Source organism: Rhinichthys klamathensis, unplaced genomic scaffold (assembly GCF_029890125.1).
Source record: "Rhinichthys klamathensis goyatoka isolate OS25496 unplaced genomic scaffold, OSU_Roscu_1.1 h1tg000048l_1, whole genome shotgun sequence".
Taxonomy (NCBI): domain Eukaryota; kingdom Metazoa; phylum Chordata; class Actinopteri; order Cypriniformes; family Leuciscidae; genus Rhinichthys; species Rhinichthys klamathensis.
This window is the reverse complement of record NW_026606594.1, coordinates 2279516-2297797: the sequence shown is the minus strand read 5'-3', so window position 1 is coordinate 2297797 and position 18282 is coordinate 2279516. Positions and strand designations below refer to the sequence as shown.

At 40.7% G+C, this 18282-nt stretch overlaps 1 protein-coding gene across 27 annotated transcripts in view; it reads left to right on the top strand.

Annotated features, from left to right (window-relative positions):
• Positions 1-18282, top strand: part of celf2 (cugbp, Elav-like family member 2) — a 178077-nt gene that overhangs the window by 80127 nt on the left and 79668 nt on the right. For 8 of the 27 annotated variants that reach the window (XM_056247541.1, XM_056247543.1, XM_056247542.1 and 5 more), the window contains exon 1: positions 6737-6960. The exons of 2 other annotated variants lie outside the window; for them this stretch is intronic. In XM_056247541.1, the coding sequence (XP_056103516.1) occupies positions 6818-6960 (143 nt within the window). In that variant the 5' untranslated portion in view covers positions 6737-6817. Of the gene's footprint in view, positions 1-6731; positions 6961-15752; positions 16026-18282 lie in introns of those variants that run through there. 17 more of the 27 variants (XM_056247524.1, XM_056247520.1, XM_056247521.1 and 14 more) reach the window with 7 other exon arrangements.

Sequence of the window (18282 nt, the reverse complement as noted above, 5' to 3'; positions counted from 1 at the left end):
TAAAGGGATGTGGTGTAGGGAAAAAAATAGATTTATGTTTCAAATTTATATTTCAATGTATTTGCCTTCGCTTGCTAAACTTTTACGTTCCTCCAAGAAACTCTACTTTGCCCCAAGAAACTGTGTGTTGACCCAAAAAACATTGGAATAGTTTTGTGAGAGGACACAAATTGCTAGTGAGAGTAAATGTCTGGCGAGAGAATACATAGTTTCTCGGGAAATGCAATACTGCAATACACTGTTGTTGAGATGAATGGGAATGCTAACAGCTAGCCTTCTCCATATATCATAGAGCTCCTTAATTCAAGGAGCCACTATAGCTGCAAATTACAGTTTATTACTAACATTAACTAGCTAGCTTAGCAAGATTCTATTCAAACTGTTGCTGTATCGTGACAGTAGTTGACCTGAAAACGAAAACTGTTGATGCTAATGCTAGCCATAGCACTTATTGTTGCAAAACCGAGAATACAGTGATATGAACCACGCTCAGATGAAAATGCAATGACGTGAGATTGATCTTGCTTAGCTTGAAATGTTTGTGTTCATGTAATCCTGTATAGAAAGTGGAAATGGTGATCATGTCTGTGACTAGCATTATTAAAGTGGACTTCAGGGAATAAAAGACTGCATAAGTGAAGAATTTTGCCTGTTTAATATTTATTGTCATCGTTTTATGATTATTCATCGGCGTGACATTGAAGATGATATTTCATAGCAAAAATTCCGCTGTTGACAGCTTTTCACAGAGAAAGGGAAATATTTAGATTATTTTGATGCTCCTCAATAGCCAAAAATACCCAGGAAGAAAAAAGAAAGAGTTGTGTTTTCTGTCTCTCTCTCTCTCATTAGCATCCTAATGAACAGATACTTTATACCTCTTCTGTTTTTCTGTCATTCTTTGAGAGAGCGTGCTGGCTTTGAAGTGTCTACACAGACAAATCCGCATTCAAAAGCACAATAGTTCTTATTTCACTTTGGAAGCACACACAAACACGTACACACGCTTACACAAACACACACACATGTACAGAGTTCAGTCAAGAGCAAATATGGACCTGAATACAATGACAATGTAGAAGAAGAAAAATCATCTATCCAAGCAAAACATTTTCCATATAAATAGTGGGGGCAAATGGCTTTTGCTGTGTGTATGTGTGTTGAGGAAATAATTGAGGAGACAGAACTCCAGAATCAGGCCTCTAATGGAAGGTGACAAATTAATTTCTGTCTGCTAATAGCTCAAAATAGAACATGCCCGACTGGCTGTCTTATTCTAGGTGCCGCTTGGAAGTTCAAGCACGTGTGCATGTGTGAGAGGGAGGACAAGGAGAAAAAAAATCCTCATTGGTGCAGCTTAAACGGTGTGTGTATGAGCTTTGTGTTTAGATGAACATCTATGGGTTAACCAATCTAAAAGTACCCGTTTTTGGCTTGGGTTTTATTTTATTTTATTTTATTTTATTTTATTTTAAAAAAAAATATATATATTTTTTTTTTTTTAAATTTAATTTAATTTTTTTATATTTTTTTTATATTTTTATTTTATTATTCTATTTTATTTTTCATTTATTTATTTTATTTGGTTGTTCCATTGCGTCTCGCTGTGCGCCATGCATTAAAACATAAGTTTTGATGTTTGAAGTTTTGAAGTTTGAAAAATGTGCATTGAGCATTGACACCTTCAAAATCTCTTCTGATATCCCCCCTCTTTTTATCACATTATTTTTGCTACGATTAATCACTCTAAATGACCTATATATTCGTATGAATATTTTGTCTGTGCAGACCTCTACTATGTCTACAAGACACACACCAACTTTCAAAGATTAACAAGCTCTTTAGTTTCTTATGAGCTCCTTCCTTCTCATTACACTCACACACACACATGCACACACAGTTCCTGCCAAACCTTTGATCTACCGGCAACAGGATCATGAATAGTCACGCTGACATTAACACTCATTGAACGCTTCACTCTAACTGCCATTCATGGATTGTGCCTTTGTGTCTTTAATCTCTGTTGATTGGTCGTCTTCGAATTAAAAAGAGGCACTGTTTGTATTTGATTGGCCATAATAGCGTTGTCACTGGAACAATATAGGAGATCTATCTCATCTCATCGCCCTAATAGGGTTTTACGAAAGCCAAAAACTTAAGAACAATTTTCCGCTGCGCTTTCATGTGGTCCTGCCGTGTTTTAAAGATGAGATTAATTCTTCATATCAGCAATCTGATTGTGGACGCGTGTATCTCATGCATGTTTTATAACAGCTCTTTCTTCTGCTGCGTCAAACCTTTTCTTTAGGAAAAAAAAAAAAAATCTAAATTATTCATCTGTGTTTTGGTGCATTCCTCCTGCAGAACGAGAAAGAGAGGGAGAATGAATTGAGGGTCTTCCTTTTTTTTTCTGAGGGTCCCACGTGGACTGCATTCTGATAGAGACATGAGGTTTTTGGGCCTGAGAGAGAGAGAGACAAAACGAGGTAAAATAATCCGAGAGTGCTGGTCAAAGAGAGCCAAGTGCTGTTTTGAATAGGTGAAATGGCACAGCGCTGACATCACATAATCCTTATTTTATTAATGTTAGCTCAAGAACTCTCATATTCAGACAAAACACCTTAGGTTTCTCTCTCATTGCCCCTCTCTCCACTCGCTGGGATATTCCTTTGATATTCCATCTTTTTAAGGCTAGAAAACATTTAATAATAAAGACAGAACCTCTGTGAATTGCATCAGCCTGTCCTGCTTAAAGAAACACACGCACAAACTTGCAAAGTCTCACTGTTAATGGTGCCACAAATGACTTTGCAGCCCCAGTGCTTGTCATGCACAACACGTCAAAATTGCATCTTTAGCTCTCCTCAATGAGGAAATAATTAGCGTTAGGTTTGAGCTTTAAGATCATTTTCAGGTAAAATTACTCTGTCAAGGTCCTGATCACCCTGTTGGGGCTTTTATTACCCTGTATAATTACCCCTTATGTAGCTTGCAACTTTCCATTGAACAGTACATACTGCAGCTTATTCTGGCCAAGAATTGACCACTTAGATGGAATGAGACTGTCTGATTGACATTTAAAGTGACAAATCACAGTTTTTATGCTTATTACACTATTATTACACTATTATTATCATGTAATAGTAGACTTAATGACTTCAAATGGTGCTTCGGTCCGTGAGCAGACTGTGAGTGAGGCTAAGACTAAGTTAAAATGGATCTTCTGCCATTGTGCCATTGAACAAATGTCATGTCTTTTTAATATCATACTTATCAATAACTGGCGACGAGCCTAGTTGTTAAAAACGCATCTGAACCCCCGTTGTGTTCCGTTTAAACTGTTTTTGAACTCGAGTACAGGTATGTGTCGTGTGTGCCCGCTAAGACTGCATTTGGAAGCCCCTGAGGGGACAATAAACCCAGTTTCAGGACTGTTTTGAGATGAAATACCCAAAAGTCCAGCCTAGTAACATAGACAGCCATTCAAGATGGGTTGTCATGGCTAGGAGTGATTGGACATTGACCTTTTAATCACTGTTATAGACAAGACAATTAGGCATAAGAGAAGAAAAGTGAAAAACACTCGGAGAGAGAGAGGGGGAATACTGCAGGAAAGCACAGAGGAAGAGAAAGCAGGAAGATACTCTAACTAGGTCAATTCATTAAACTGTAAATGCAATACAACGACTTGACAGAGAACGTTATGTTTGTGCGATGGACTGTACATGATTTTATAATCGGCCTGCTTTGGCTTTGAGTGTGTGTGTCTGCACACATTGTCCCAGGGCACTGTCTATGCATGCAGAGATCTCATCTCTCTCACCCTCCACCACACTTTCTCTGTATAGGTTTTCTTTTTTGTCTTGTCTTGTCTCGTCACCTCTCTTTCCTTTTTGCCTTCTCACGTCTTGTCACTTCTCTTTTCTTATCTTATTGTGTACTCGTCTTTTTACTTTCTCATCATTTCATTTTGTCTCGTCTCGTCTTTTCTCTTCGTATTTGATCTCATCTTGTCCTATTCTTTTCTCTTCTTGTCTCATCTTTATTGTTCTTTTCTTATTTAGTCTCACCCCGTCTCATCTTATCTCATCTTTTCTTATCTTTCTAATCTAATTTCAACTTATTCTTTTTCTCATTTCGTCTCTCTGCTTCGCTTCTCGTTACTTCCCTTATATTGGACTAATCAATCATAATGGGCCCTATGGACTCAACCAATTGTGAGTGATCAGGCATCATCCTCAGACGGAGCTAATCAAATAATCAAATACCATTGCCAGAGATCATAGGTAACCAGTGTTCATGCCTTGCATATATTTTGTCTTTGGCTTTCAGTAGCTCTGCTCGCCTTCAACCCTCACGCAGACAGACGTAGATTTTCATGTTGCAAAACAAATGCCAAAAATGCCCCCCCTGCGAGTTGCAATGAAAAACAGCGTGAACTAGAATTGATCGGTAATACATTTGGCATTTTCATCTAGCCGTTAAGTTCCCTGCCCACATCTGACTATATGCCTGCCACTCAGAAACACTCCCTGCTGGACAACCATTACATTTACAGTGACTAGCACATGTGAGACTGGAAGAGGGGCTGACGGTAGAGAAAAACAGAGAGAGAGAAAGAAAAGGAGGTGGCAGATGGAGCAGATAGACGTTTGGAACTGGTTGTTTTATGCCTCTAACCAATTTTATTTGCATGACATCTGTAATTGAAATCACTTTGGTCACTGTAATGCAGATCAGCATTGAAGGAAAACACTTTTTTGAAGTGATGGGATCTGCAACTATTGCAGGTACTGTTATAGGACATTAACGGGGCACCTCAGGACCGCAGGTGTTTGGTAAACAAATTACTTTGGCAATTATTGCAAGTGTTATGAATGATCGTAGCCAATTGTGCAAGGTGCAACACAAAATTTTGTCCTTTAATGAATCGGTGCCCTTGATCCTCTGATGTGTTTTTCTCGCGATTAAACATTCATAAGCCGTAATAAACACAATGCATTTTTAAACAGGCATATCTGGAAGACATTTGGAAGAGGGAGAGAGAGTGATAAACTTGTGAAAGGAGGAGACATTTAAAGAGAGAAGAGGTAAATATGTTTTTCTGGAATGGAGAGAATGAGAGAGAGATGGAGGGGTAGGAACAGATGGTGAAAAGAAAGAGCAATGACAAAAGGTTATTTCCAGATGAGTGTGACTATTTAACAAAATGTTCCTATTGGGAGAACAAATGGGCTTCTTAGAATTGCACATACAACACACACTCAGAACCCTCGTTTAACTAATCCACGTCCCTGGTGATGTTCTGCTTTCCCACCGCAGAACTAATTCATCAAAACAATGGTCCTCAAAAAGCCTGTAGTGTTGTCTCTGAGAGGAAGAAAAAAAACAGCATGAGTAGCACTGATGTATAACCTAACCTTGCGTGTCTCAAAACTTGGCACGCTAAACAGGAGAAACTGCTCAGAACTGCTCATATTTTTTTTCTGCACAACAATAATCAAATCTTTGATGATTGAATAAGTGCAATTCACATTTTTTTTTCCACAAGGTGTCAATGTCTGATACACAATGATGAAGTGACGTTTCACTCATAGTTACCGCAGGCAGAAAACAAAAGAATAGGAAGTATCATCAGCAAAACTTGAAATGGTTCAGCAATTTACTGCAGAGCAAATATTAGTGGCACTGTCACTTGATGGTGGATCTGTCAAGAAGCTGTCAGTGATTAAAATGTTGATTTAGTAAATTATAGTTTTAAGAATATGTTTGAGATCACGAATATGAGCCAGATGCTGAATGTACTGGGAAATGAGCTCTGACGAGGACAGTGACGATGGTATAAAACATCTGCTCAAACCGAACCCTTCCAAGCTACAAAAGCTAACCAAATATGCTTTATTTTATTCTTCTGTAATTGTTACTCTAATATCAGAGTTTTATAGTATCACTACAGGTAGAGATCCATCCCTGTTATATATAGATCCAGGACGCTAAAAACCAGAGAATGTAATACTGATTAGCGAAGCATTTATGCATTTAAGGGTTAAGCCAGTGTGTCTTAATTCTAGTCCTGGGAACCCACCTCCCAGAAGATGTCTCACTTATTAAAACACCTGATTCAACTCATCAGCGTGTTAGTGCGTTAAATAGAGAGACATTTAAAACATTCTGGGAAGAGGGTCCTGAGGACTGAAGTTGAGAGACACTGCTTTAAGCGAATCACTCTTTATGTCCACTTGTTTATTTCACTTAGCTTTCGGTTCTTCACCACTCATATATAAAGAAGTCCCTATTTTAGCGTGCTTGGAGTCATTCACAGAAGGCACATTCTTGCATCCCATCTCTGCAACTTTTCCTTTTTGCCTATGTTGACAAATAAAATTAGGACAAAGGTGGATGCTCTTGAGATAGATGAAACTCTAGTACCAAATATAGAGTTTTGGCTTTTTCTAATTGTTTAAACAGCACTTCTTTAGTTGTTATTCTCATATGGATACAAGATACGATCTGTCCTCTGGGGTGTTGGGCATCCTGGACAACAGCAGGCTTCCCAATGCTAGCCAGCACCAGGCTAACAGCACTAGCTGTGGCCCAAAAACAACATGAGCTGTCAGAAAGGGTTATCACAGCCCAGTGAATCAGACGGGAGCAGGGGAGGGACAAGAGGAAGGAGGAGGGAGCCAGTGAGGGTGGATGGGTGGGAGTGTTACTGCGAGAGAGAGAGAAAGAGAGAGAGAGGATTCAGATGCCAGAGGAAGGGCCAGCGTACACCCGCCACAACTGAAAGCACAAGGATCGTGTGCGTGTGTAGTGCATGCTTGCATTCGGAGTAACGGCGATGTTGGAGCACTCGTCTGAGCTGGGCTTTGTGCCGAGTGTGTGTGTGGACAGCATGCGATACTCATCTACCGCGAACAGCGCTGTCTCCATGAGGAGCACAGAAGAACTGCTGCTGAGGTAACGCTGTCCCTGGACAGAACACAAAGGCATACATGCACACACACACACACACACACAGATCAGGGTATCTCCGAAAGGTTTGCCGTTCATAGCTGCAGGCATGCGGCGAGCCATTTCAGGAATGTTTTGTTGAGGGAAGCCTGCGGTTTTGTTGGCTTGGTTCGTTGACATGCCGATTGTAGGCCGTTTGAGCTGTGCTTGCATGCAGTTGTGTTTTTGTCAAATTGCGGGACCCTGTCTGTGCTGTACCGTCGGCACTCGTCTTGCCAACCGTAGAAATGCACAGCTTGCAATGTCCCCCTCTCTTATTTCTCATCCCCTACGGTTCGTTTGGAGCCTCTTTACAAACTGAAGAGTTGATACAGCTATAGAGAAGTATTTAGAGATGTGTGTACATGCACGCAGGATAATGCGCGTGTGTGTGCAAGCGAAACAGTGTGACAGAAAGAGACATCAAATTCTTTATAATAAAATTGTGCATGCAAATCACTGTCCTCCCTTATTGCACTTATTGCGGTCGCGTTTCCGTGCAAGCGTTCTTAATCCGTAATAAATCACCTTAGTGTCTATGCGTACATTTAAGTGTGCAAACACACTTGCGAGGACCTAAATTCTGAGTTTGTTTGGATGTAATAATCGCATTAAACAAAGAGAGGGATGAGCAGGAGGGGTTAAGCCCCGTCCCGCCACTAGAAAGATGTCTGCTTTTGTTTGCACGCCTCTCTGACGATTGGATTTAAAAGGGTGTGGGGGGGGTGGGGGTCTAGAGAGGGATGGAGGGGAGCATTCGGTGGAGAGATGGAAGGAGGGTAGCGCTGAAAGCATTCTCAACAATGGGACGCCCCAACAATGAGGCTGTCACTCACTTTGTGGCTTCCTTTCTACCTCTCTTCTCATCTCTGTCTCTGGCCATTTTTTAAAACTGGAGAAGGGTGCTAATCGGGCCGTGTCGGGTTGGTTTTTATCCCAGGGTTATGGGCAGTTAATAACGCAGGCTTTTAATGTGCGGAGTGTAATGGGGTGTGAGGGCATTAGTTGGGCCAGAGAGGCGGCCATGTTGGTTTAAAGAGTAGATTTATGGCCTTTTACTCATTCATTGTACTTGTGCTCAATGGCTTTTAAAATAGCCCCTAAGGAACATGAATCTCTCCAATGACTGCGGTCAGGTCTTCTTGTAACACACAAACATACCTTGGCTATAACTCAACCTCCTCCAATAAAGAAATGTCAAATGTAAGCGTGCCATAAACATCACACACAAGCACGCTCATTAGAGAAATACGAAAATACCAAATATTAACAAATGTACCCCAAGGCGACTGGGACTGAATCTATGGACTTGAGAACGTTTATCGTTATTTGATGCAAAAATGATTTATGGAGCTACACGAAGGGCCACATTCAAGGGAAAACCATACATGCTGGGACTGTAAAAGAATCTATTGCGTGTGCCTCTGGCGGTTGATGTAATGCTTCGTCCGCTGAGGACTCACATCGATTTATGCCGCTGAGTTTCAACTTCAATCCGTATGATGCCGAATGTACTGTAATGATATCTAGAAATCCAATGACTTTATTTACTATTGATAGTAAGGTGTAATATTACAGATTTTGAACATATCTGAAACATTTCTTTTATGCTGTTTATATTTCGAAACCTAGTGGTCTGCCTACCTAGACTTCGACTATGGACATCACAGTCTCAAAACCTGATAAACTGCCAGCCCAGACATCATGTTTGGACAAAAACCTGAAGAGCTGCCTGCTTAGACAGCATTTTTAGTTATCATAGTCATGTTTAAATGTATGATGTTGTGTAGGTAGGCAGCTCACTAAGTGCAGCTTGTATGAGTGTGACTTTAGCTGACAAAGCTATAAATGATGTGTTTCGTACAGGATATTTAAGGGTTAAGCAATCACGGATAACACCAGGCCGGTTCTTAACGGACTGTCATAAAAGCTTACACTTTCTTCCTAAAACCACTCGTACAGCACTCCCGACTTTCCGCTACAACCATTGGAGTTTGTACTCTGCAATTAGTGGCTTGGAAAGCCTTTCATTATGGTAAAACAAGGCGATGGCGGTTGTGTCTTTGTGTGTCTGTGGCGACAGGCTGCTGCCACTGTGCATTCTGGGATATGTGCGCGAGCGTGTTGCAGAAATGGGTGGTTTTGTGTTATAGGAGAATGACCTGTCCCTAGGTGCCCAGCGTCGAGCTGTGGCTCAGCGAAGCTGCGCGAGTTTCAAATGAAAATAAATGAGAAGCAGTGACCAGCGCTCTCAGGGTCCCGCTTTAATGAGGGAAACGGGGGGGAGAGATGTTGAAACAAAGGAACGGGGGGAGATGGATAGAGAAAGGAAAGGAGAAAAAGGCTCTTTAATGAATGTAGGACTTGGAGAGAAATGGCAAATTTATTTAAACTCCAATTTTGCTACACAAGACCTGTTCAATTAAACCAGTAAGGTTCACTGCACTGGGCAACAATCACTCCGAGGTTGGCATTCTGGGATAGTGGGAAGCAGAAACGGGCCTTTAGTTTGAATGTTGGATGGTTTTATGATTTAGGAGACAGATTTAGTTCTGGATCAATATGACAGAAATGAATATTATGGGGAGTCTAATGCAATACGATTTGCTGTTGATATCATGTGATGTCATAATAGCATTGCTGCTGGTTGCCATGGTGATAATGCAAACAACTGAGGTCGAGTTAATGTTTAGAAGATTAACCAGGCTAGTGATCCCAGATTACAGTGACAGGCTTACATGCACTCTCTAGCAAACCACAATACTCAAGTGGATGATAGAGTTACAGTCAAATGTGTCATTAAACCACATGTGTTGTTATTCAGATAGGTAGCCTAGTTAGAAACATGTTGACAGTTCAAATGCATAGTGGACTTAAGATTCTCACCATAATATTGTACCAATGCAAAGACTTCCATTGAACACAAAAGGCTTTCAAGCTTCAATGCAGAATCTAAAACAATTGTGCACTATACACTATTGTGCATTACCGTAGTTTAGCCAAAATTAGACCAAAATTCATATAACTATTCAATGATAATCTTCCCCTCTGATAATCGTTTAACCGTTGCAACCAAATCATTGAGATCAAACTGGATTAGTCAAATTCATAAACAATTCATTCAGACATATTTTGTGAACCGAATCAAGCCTTAAGCCATCTTAACATGTAATATCTCTGACATTCGCGCATGGTTGTCGCAGTTTGTCCCCTAGTGGTGGTCGCACAGAACTTTCAAATTGGTCGTGAAGCAGGCTTTACCCTTCACTTATTCACCATGATAAAATAAATGTAAAAGTCACAAGAAAAGCATATTAGGATTACTAAGTCTAATCAATGTAATTGTTATGTAAAGGGAATATTTTGGACCATTTTAGTGGTGTAGAGTGGTAATTCTCACTTTGTCCTTTTAATTAGAATTCTTTGCATCTGGTCTAGAACTTCACGCAGTTCCTGTGATATGAACAAATTCATTAGGTCATGTGCATATGTCTGTGTGTGCTGATCTGATATGACTTGAGGCAAAATATCTATAGTATGAATTAGACCGTAACTGAGAGTATGCGTGTGTATGTGGGTGCTCTCACCCAAATGAGCACGCTCACTGCTTTACATAATCCATGAGTTAATCAAATATTCATGAGACCAAACAGACTCTTCTGACATACCGCTGGCAGCCCTTATGTCCATCTACATGCATGTATGTACACGGATAAAATGCTAGGGCTGACGTATATATTGTGCAACAAATGCCTCAGAAGGTAGAGATTTGGTTACCGCAATATATCTACATTTCTGTCACTAAGCAGGACCGCAGGATAGATGTTTACGGTTGTCAAGCAATGCGCAGTTTGCTGCATGAATTCGACCGACATGTGGTGTGCATATACTGGATATAAATATGGCTCATCCAATTTGAACTATACGTTTTATTTGATTATGTGATGCAAACATCAAAATGTAGTTTACAAATCATCCACTATGGGAAAAGTGCTTTGAGGTCGTAACATACAGTAGCATTGTGCAAGGGACCATGCTCCTGTAATCATAAGTTGTGTGGAAAAGTTGTTGCTGCCTCTAGTTTTCTTTTCAGTGAATTGGATTTAAAGGTACATTTTTGCTAGAGGCACGTTTTTACAATCAGGCTATGCTGACTTCTACCGGTTTGAGTCTTTTGTTTTTTCGAGGTGCTGTAAGGGATGTTAGCAGTTCTTAGGCTTAGTCGTTCCATTCTAAAAACTCCACCCTACAAAAATACAGTTGAAACCAGCGATGGAGAAGGAGCGCATTTGTCATTTTAAGTTGCTCACAAGAACCTCCCTTTGTGGCTGCTATGCTTCCTCGATTTTCTTAAGACCAGCCCTAATACATGGAGTCTTTTATCCCGCCCCATATCTGCCATCTTTAGCATGTTCTCCTTCGTCTTATCCTCCATCTAACTACCTTCCCTGCCCCCAACCCCTTTCTTATTCTCTCTCTCTCTCTCCTCTCTCTCTCTCTCTCTCTCTCATCTCTCTCTCTCTCCTCTCTCTCTCTCTCTCTCTCTCTCTCTCTCTCTCTCTCTCTCTCTCTCTCTCTCTCTCTCTCTCTCTCTCTCTCTCCTCTCTCTCTCTCTCTCTCTCTCACACACTCTCTCTCTCTCTCACTCTCACTCTCGCTGTGCGGGTTTTGAACTCCTGGTGTACTATTTTTGTCTCCGTGTATTGCAGCCTGCCGGGCTTGCCTTTCTCTCCCTCTCTCTTTCTCTCTTGTCTCCTTGCTCTCCTCCTACATGGTCAATCAATACGTGTTATAGGCCAGCTGGGTCCATACCCAAGGGGGAGAGGCATACAGAAAGAGAGAGAGAAGGTGTGAGACCGAGAGAGAGAGAGAGAGAGAGAGAGAGAGAGAGAGAGAGAGAGAGAGGAGAGAGAGAGAGAGAGAGAGAGAGAGAGAGAGAGAGAGAGAGAGAGTAGAGAGAGAGAGAGAGAGAGAGAGAGAGCAAGGACACAAAGAACAAGGACCCCAAGAAAATCAGGCTGAAGAGGGGCGTAACTAGGATGCGAGGACATTGGGAGCTCAGCCTTGGGCCTTTATGCCAAAGTAATAAACCATTTGCTAGAGGTTATCAATATAATGCACCAGATTAAGCATACATTATTTCAACCATCATATGTGAAGCTACGTGTCACTGACGATTCACAGATTTAGCTAAATCATCAGACAGCGGCTGCCATAACGTATCCCTAAAATCGGAGGGAGGTGAATAAGAATGGTGTAGAAGCTCCTAAACCTTGTTGTATGCCCATACTTGACATTAACTGTAAACATATCCCTCAAATCTGATTGGTTGATTGGAATGTTGTTCCAGGATCGACAGGGATGTTGGTCCAGGAATATGTTCTACTTAACGTTCACCCTATAGTTTCACCTCCCTTAATCCTCCGGCGTGTAGTTTTAGCAGGAAAAATTCAGGTTATTCATATTGCCGCTTTATGTGTGTTAGCAATGGTCTACTGTCATTCAAATAACCACTGGCAACTCTCTACTCACAGTAATGAGAGGCAACAGTAATGCAGTAAACAGGTTGACGGCAAGAGAAAATATTCAGGCTATAACCCTGAAACCCCTGGGGAGGAGGTGAGGAAAAAAAGAACAAAAAATGACGACAAAAAAAACCCCCAGAAAGAGGTAAAAGCGTAACAATAACAACCGCAGGAGGAAGAACAGGACAACCTTTGACCTGAGAGTGTGAGAGAGAGAGCGCGACAGCGAGAAAGAAAGAAACCCAAATGAAAGACGTCTTGTGGCTAAATTCCATTATCTTCTGCAAGAAAGAATTATATCAGCCCTTAAGTGCTTTCATCAGACTTCTCAACCCCAAGAGAAGGACACAGAAGAGGAAGCCGGAAAGATTGAAGGATGTTCAGGGAGCGACATGAAGGTCTGTGGTGTGAGTTAATGTTCCGGGCTGCTAAAGCCGCCTAATACCACACGTAAATTGTCCCTACAACCTGCCAGATATCAGTAAAATGGATGTCCTTAGAAATCTCTTCAATCCTTGTTGCCCCTTTTCCCACGTACAGTGTGCCAGAGCCTGATACAGAAACGTTCAGTGTTTTTTCCACAGCAGAAAAGTCAGTTCTGGAGTGGAAACATTGACTGCATTTGCCCCTAAAACCTGCTGGGTTTTAGGTCCTTAAAACTCGTAAGGCTTGTAAACAAGGTTACACTTTATATTACGGTGTCTTTGTTACACTGTAATTATACATTTTAGTACTGAGTAATATTAACTACATGTACTTACTGTAGTGTTAGGATTAGGGTCTGGTTTGGTTTAGTTACATGTAATTATGTATAATTCATAGTTATTACTATAGTAACATATGTAACAATGACACTGTTAAATAAAGTTACCGTAAACCGTGCATGTTTACTTGTGAGCAGGTCATCTATAGTAATGTAGTTACACTGTAGAAAAATATTTTCATGATTTTCGATCAAATTCGAATTAAAAATTGCTTTATTGTCATGACTGTACATAATACAATATGCTATAAACAGATTTTTATCTCCTTCATTGAATTAACTAGTTTTTTTATTTCAATGAACTTAAAATTTTAAGGCAACCAAGTAACTTACTTTTTTAAGTTAAACCAACAATATTTTTTTTACAGTGTTTTAGTTAAGTCAGTTCAGGAGTTTAATTGAAAAAAGGCCTGAGGTAAAGGCTTGCACTGTATTGAAATGTAAACAGAAATGTGCTTCATAAATGTCTATTTCGCATGCCACAAAATGACAAGGAAGATGTTTGTATTCTTTGTTAGCATTGTGTTTGCAGCCTTTCCTTCATGTTCACCCCTATTTTTTGTCCTCTAAGCTTTGGGTTTACTGTTGAATTTCTCTCCAAATAGAAGCCCATTTAGTGAATTTATCATCTTCATAACATGCGCAACAGCAATGCCGAGCATTCGTAAATTGCTTCTTTATTGCACAATCCATTATGTAATGTATATTTGCTCAAGGTAGTAGATATCGCACTGTGTGAGAACAGCGGAATGTTTATAAACCTGTCCAGAACTCACAATGTAACCCCCCCCCCCCCCCCCCCCCCCCCCCCCACACACACACACACACACACACACCGTAATGTATTTTGCTTTGTATGTAATTGATGCACGAATTCATATTTTGGGTCAGTGAGAAGTATTATTTTGTGTTTGTGGTTTTAGGCCTATATATATATTGACTTGAATAATGTCGGAATTATTGTATATTACCTGCTTTATTTATTTTGTAGGCTATTTTATGGGTCACCTCTGCTTGACTGTCCAAGCTGGAGGCGGCATTCACAAGTGTTTCTTAGGAAAAGATGAACCCACCGGCTTGCGTATTATAATAAATCATTACAGAAATCGTAGCCTATATCTAAACTGTCTCTAAGGATCCGGCTCTAGGGTTAGTTTCGTCTTCTGTTTTCTCATGAATGTTACAGTAAGAAGGAAATATTGATCGTGCATCCTTGCATGCACAAACACCACCCTTGAACGCATGCAAATACTAGCACTTTGTTTGGCTACAGGTCATAACAGAGCACAACACATGTTTTGTTTATCACAATTTGCTGAATCTATTTTCCTCTGGTTTAATTTGGCCATTTGTTGCTGGTTATGGCACTTAAATTCTGCGCAACTGCTTTTTAATGACAGCTGAAATCCTTCATTGCACTTGGTCTTTAAGGACAGGCATGGCCCATTATGGCTTTTTGTTTTGTTCCGAAGCTTTTGGCTGTAATATGTTGTTATGGACAATTTAAAAGCATAAACTGCAAGACAAGGCACTTTTTTAATGGTTGCTAATTTAGGCCGTATATTCCCAGATCTTCCTATTTTATGTAGTCATGTTCTACAGAATGCGAGGCACAACATCCTCTTCTTCCCCATGCATCATTTGTGTGTATATATACGCATTAAGCATGAGTGTTTCCCATGACCTAGTTCCTGCACGTGCTCTGTAGAGCTGCGGCTCGAGACCCCCTTCCCCTGGGGGCATGCAAGAGGAAAACAAAAAAGAAAATGTGCTCTTTCTTACGCATGAAAGGATGAGCACTGTAAAATGGGGATGTGCCTCGAATTGAATTCTTCGTTCGATGCAGTAAATATTCGGATGCAATAAATCTTCAATATATAAAGAAGGTGCATTTATTATCTCTTAATCTAAATTTGGTTAGTCTATGTGTCTTAGTTTGGACCCAAAGATGAAAAATACTGGGTTGTTTGTTTCATCTGTGGAACACAAAAGAAGACAGTTATTTTGTGATGGCTACAATGAAAGTGAAATGGGACTGGAGATGTTGAACTTTAAAAAAAAAGACAATCATATATATAATCATAATGCATGTGAATTGTATTGCCCTATTGTGAAAGGCAATGTTTTCAGCAAATTCATATGGACCAGTTTTGTGTTTTTGGTCCATTTTGGAGCTTGACAGCTCCAGTCCCCATCTACTTCCATTGTATGGATAGGAGCTGCGTGAACATTCTTCAGAATATCTATTTTTGTGTTCCCTATAATGAAAGAAAGTCATACGGGTTTAGATAATTCCATTAATTCTTTCATAGAACAGACCGGTTGATATGGCTCAGAGATGCATTGGTTAACAACTCGCTGCAGCAGCCGCGCGAGCAGCCACGCCTCTCCCCTCCCGGTGCTTGACGCTTCGGAACGATAGTTGAAAAGAAGGGATTTTTTTGTTGTTGTTGTTGTTGAAGGGATTGTTGAGGAAAAACAGTCTAATGGGTGTGAGGAAAAGAATGTGACAAGCGCAGTTAGTGTGTGTGTGTGTGTGTGCCCAGCAGTGCCGCTCGCGCTGCTGCACCTGTCCCTCTCTGTCTCGCGCGCCCAAACTCGGCAGGCAGGCTCGCGCGGAGGGCGGGCGTTATCCAGTCCGCGGCGCACAACACGGTCAGCCTGAACATGACTTCGTCCTACAATCTGGATTTTCTACCCGAGATGATGGTGGAGGGACGATTGTTGAGCGCCGGAGAGAGGATGTAAGCGTTTAGCGGTTTATCTCTTTGCTTCCTCAGCTCTCTTCTGTCATCTTGTTCGGCGCGAGCGTGTTGACAAATAGGGCACGCGGTAGTGTGTTTGCGCCTCGCGCTGTGTTATCAGCCATCAGATAACGGGGCTGATGGTGCTAATGTTGTTTTTTTTTGCTTTTAAACTGCATTCATTGTGCCAGTGCTCAAACGCATCGGGGAAATAAACACGTTGGGTTGAGTGCTCCGTAATCGGACAGTCCGAATCGTCTCAGAGTTTTGTTATGTTACGTGGACTGTCTGATCTGCAGTGCATGAGTGAAATTGTAGCAATGAATATTCAGTGTAACTCCTTGCGAGAATAATATGTAGGCTAGTTATATGTAACGGTCCACTGATATCACATCTGATTATTAGAATAGTGCATAGGCTATAACTTGGGTTACTTTGATACTCGGTGAACTGAGCATTTGCGGCTTTGTGGTGAACTCTAGCCTATTATAGGACAATTTCAGTTGATTTGCTTGGTTATTTAAGACTCATTCATATTTTATCAACATCAACATTAGGCTACTGAAACGCGTCTGTTGCACGTGCACGCGCATCCACAGTGGATTTGATGTTGTTGTGTGATATAGCCTATGGGGTTCAAAAGTAGGCTATGAGAACATTAACCCTCCGCTGACTGGTGTCCAAGACATTTTTAACCATTCAGGGTGTGAAGTTACATCCAAACCCTTCGACACTGTCCCAACCACTGACCAAAAATAATAATAAAAAAAACTATGACAACGGAAGAGCCGTATTCTATTCTAATGGACAGATGCATCTTTTATCTGATATTATCAGATATATAATTTTAGTGTAAAATAATCTGTATGGTAGGCCTATTTATTTTTTCAAAAGGAAACATTTGTAGCCTAGGCCTATAGTTTTTACCGCCTTCATAATTTTAGAATACTTCACGCATCAGAGCGTTAAATAGCAGAATAATTGCTTTAAATTGAACGCATATGATCCGCAGCGCAGTGTCAGCTCGTGCATGAGCAAGAGACATGTGACTGAAATGGCTCGAGCTCAGTGTTGAAAACATGCGCCGCTCCGTCTCTGTTTTTAAACCATCGGAATGCGCAATGACTGACTCCCCTTCTCTCCCCCCACCCCCCTTCCCTCTCTCTATCTGGGTTGTTTCAAATTTGATTTGTTACGTGGCATGTGTTGCAGAAATCAGTTTAGAGCGCGCGCAGGACACGTAATTCACTTAAAGTGCAGTGTTGCGGGGCGCGAGGGATAGTTTGATGCAGCGCGAGCACTTCACAGACGCTGCCACTGTCCCACTTACGTCCGCTCGCCTTTAACTTCTAACGGTTGATGAGCGCTTGTTTTGTGGTGAGAATTTCGCCATGTTCCCTCTTTTTCTCTCCTTTGTACTCCACAGTTTCTTCCCTATTCACATCTACCAGCTATTTACAGTTGATATAGTGTGTGACAGTCTGTTATTTGTTTAGCTATATCTTTCGGGGGGAAATTGGAGACAGAACCGAACGTGCTCATAAGTTAGAGACAAATGCCCTCGAAAATACAAATAGTTCATGAAGAGACTAAATAATGACTTCACTCTCCTCTAAATATACCAAAAAATGTAGGCGAGTTTGGGGTGGGGGGTTAGTTTGTTGTAATTATCTTAATTTAAAGAGAAAATGAAACCAATATTGATCCATTTGCTTTCAACATTCTTAGTCTTATTGTGAAATATTTCCTGTTATTTTAAAGGGGGGGAAAGTAAAAAAATTACCCTAACCCAACTGTGAGGGTTACCAGGTCTGTGCAACAAAATAGCCCAATGCGATTTCCTCCGTCTAAATTCTACTAAAACTTCTGGTTTTAGACATAATTTGTGACCAGTATTTTGTTTTGCTCTATTCTCTGCGCTTCCGTGTTCATCAATACGTCAGAGGTCACTCTTCTGCCGGAACTCGACTCGTTACCTGTAGCCAGTAATTATTGTCTAGTTAAAAATATGGATATTTCTTACAAAAACTTCACTTATTTTTTTTTATTAACCTCCTAGAGCCGTATGTATTACTTTTATGATTGATGAATACGCTTTGTTGGGGCTTTAAAATCTCATTTACCATTCACTCCCATTATAAAGCTTGGAAGAGCCAGGATATTTTTTAATATAACTCCGATTGTGTTTGGCTGAAAGAAGAAAGTTATAAACACCTAGGATGGCTCGAGGGCGAGTCAATTATGGGATAATTTAAAT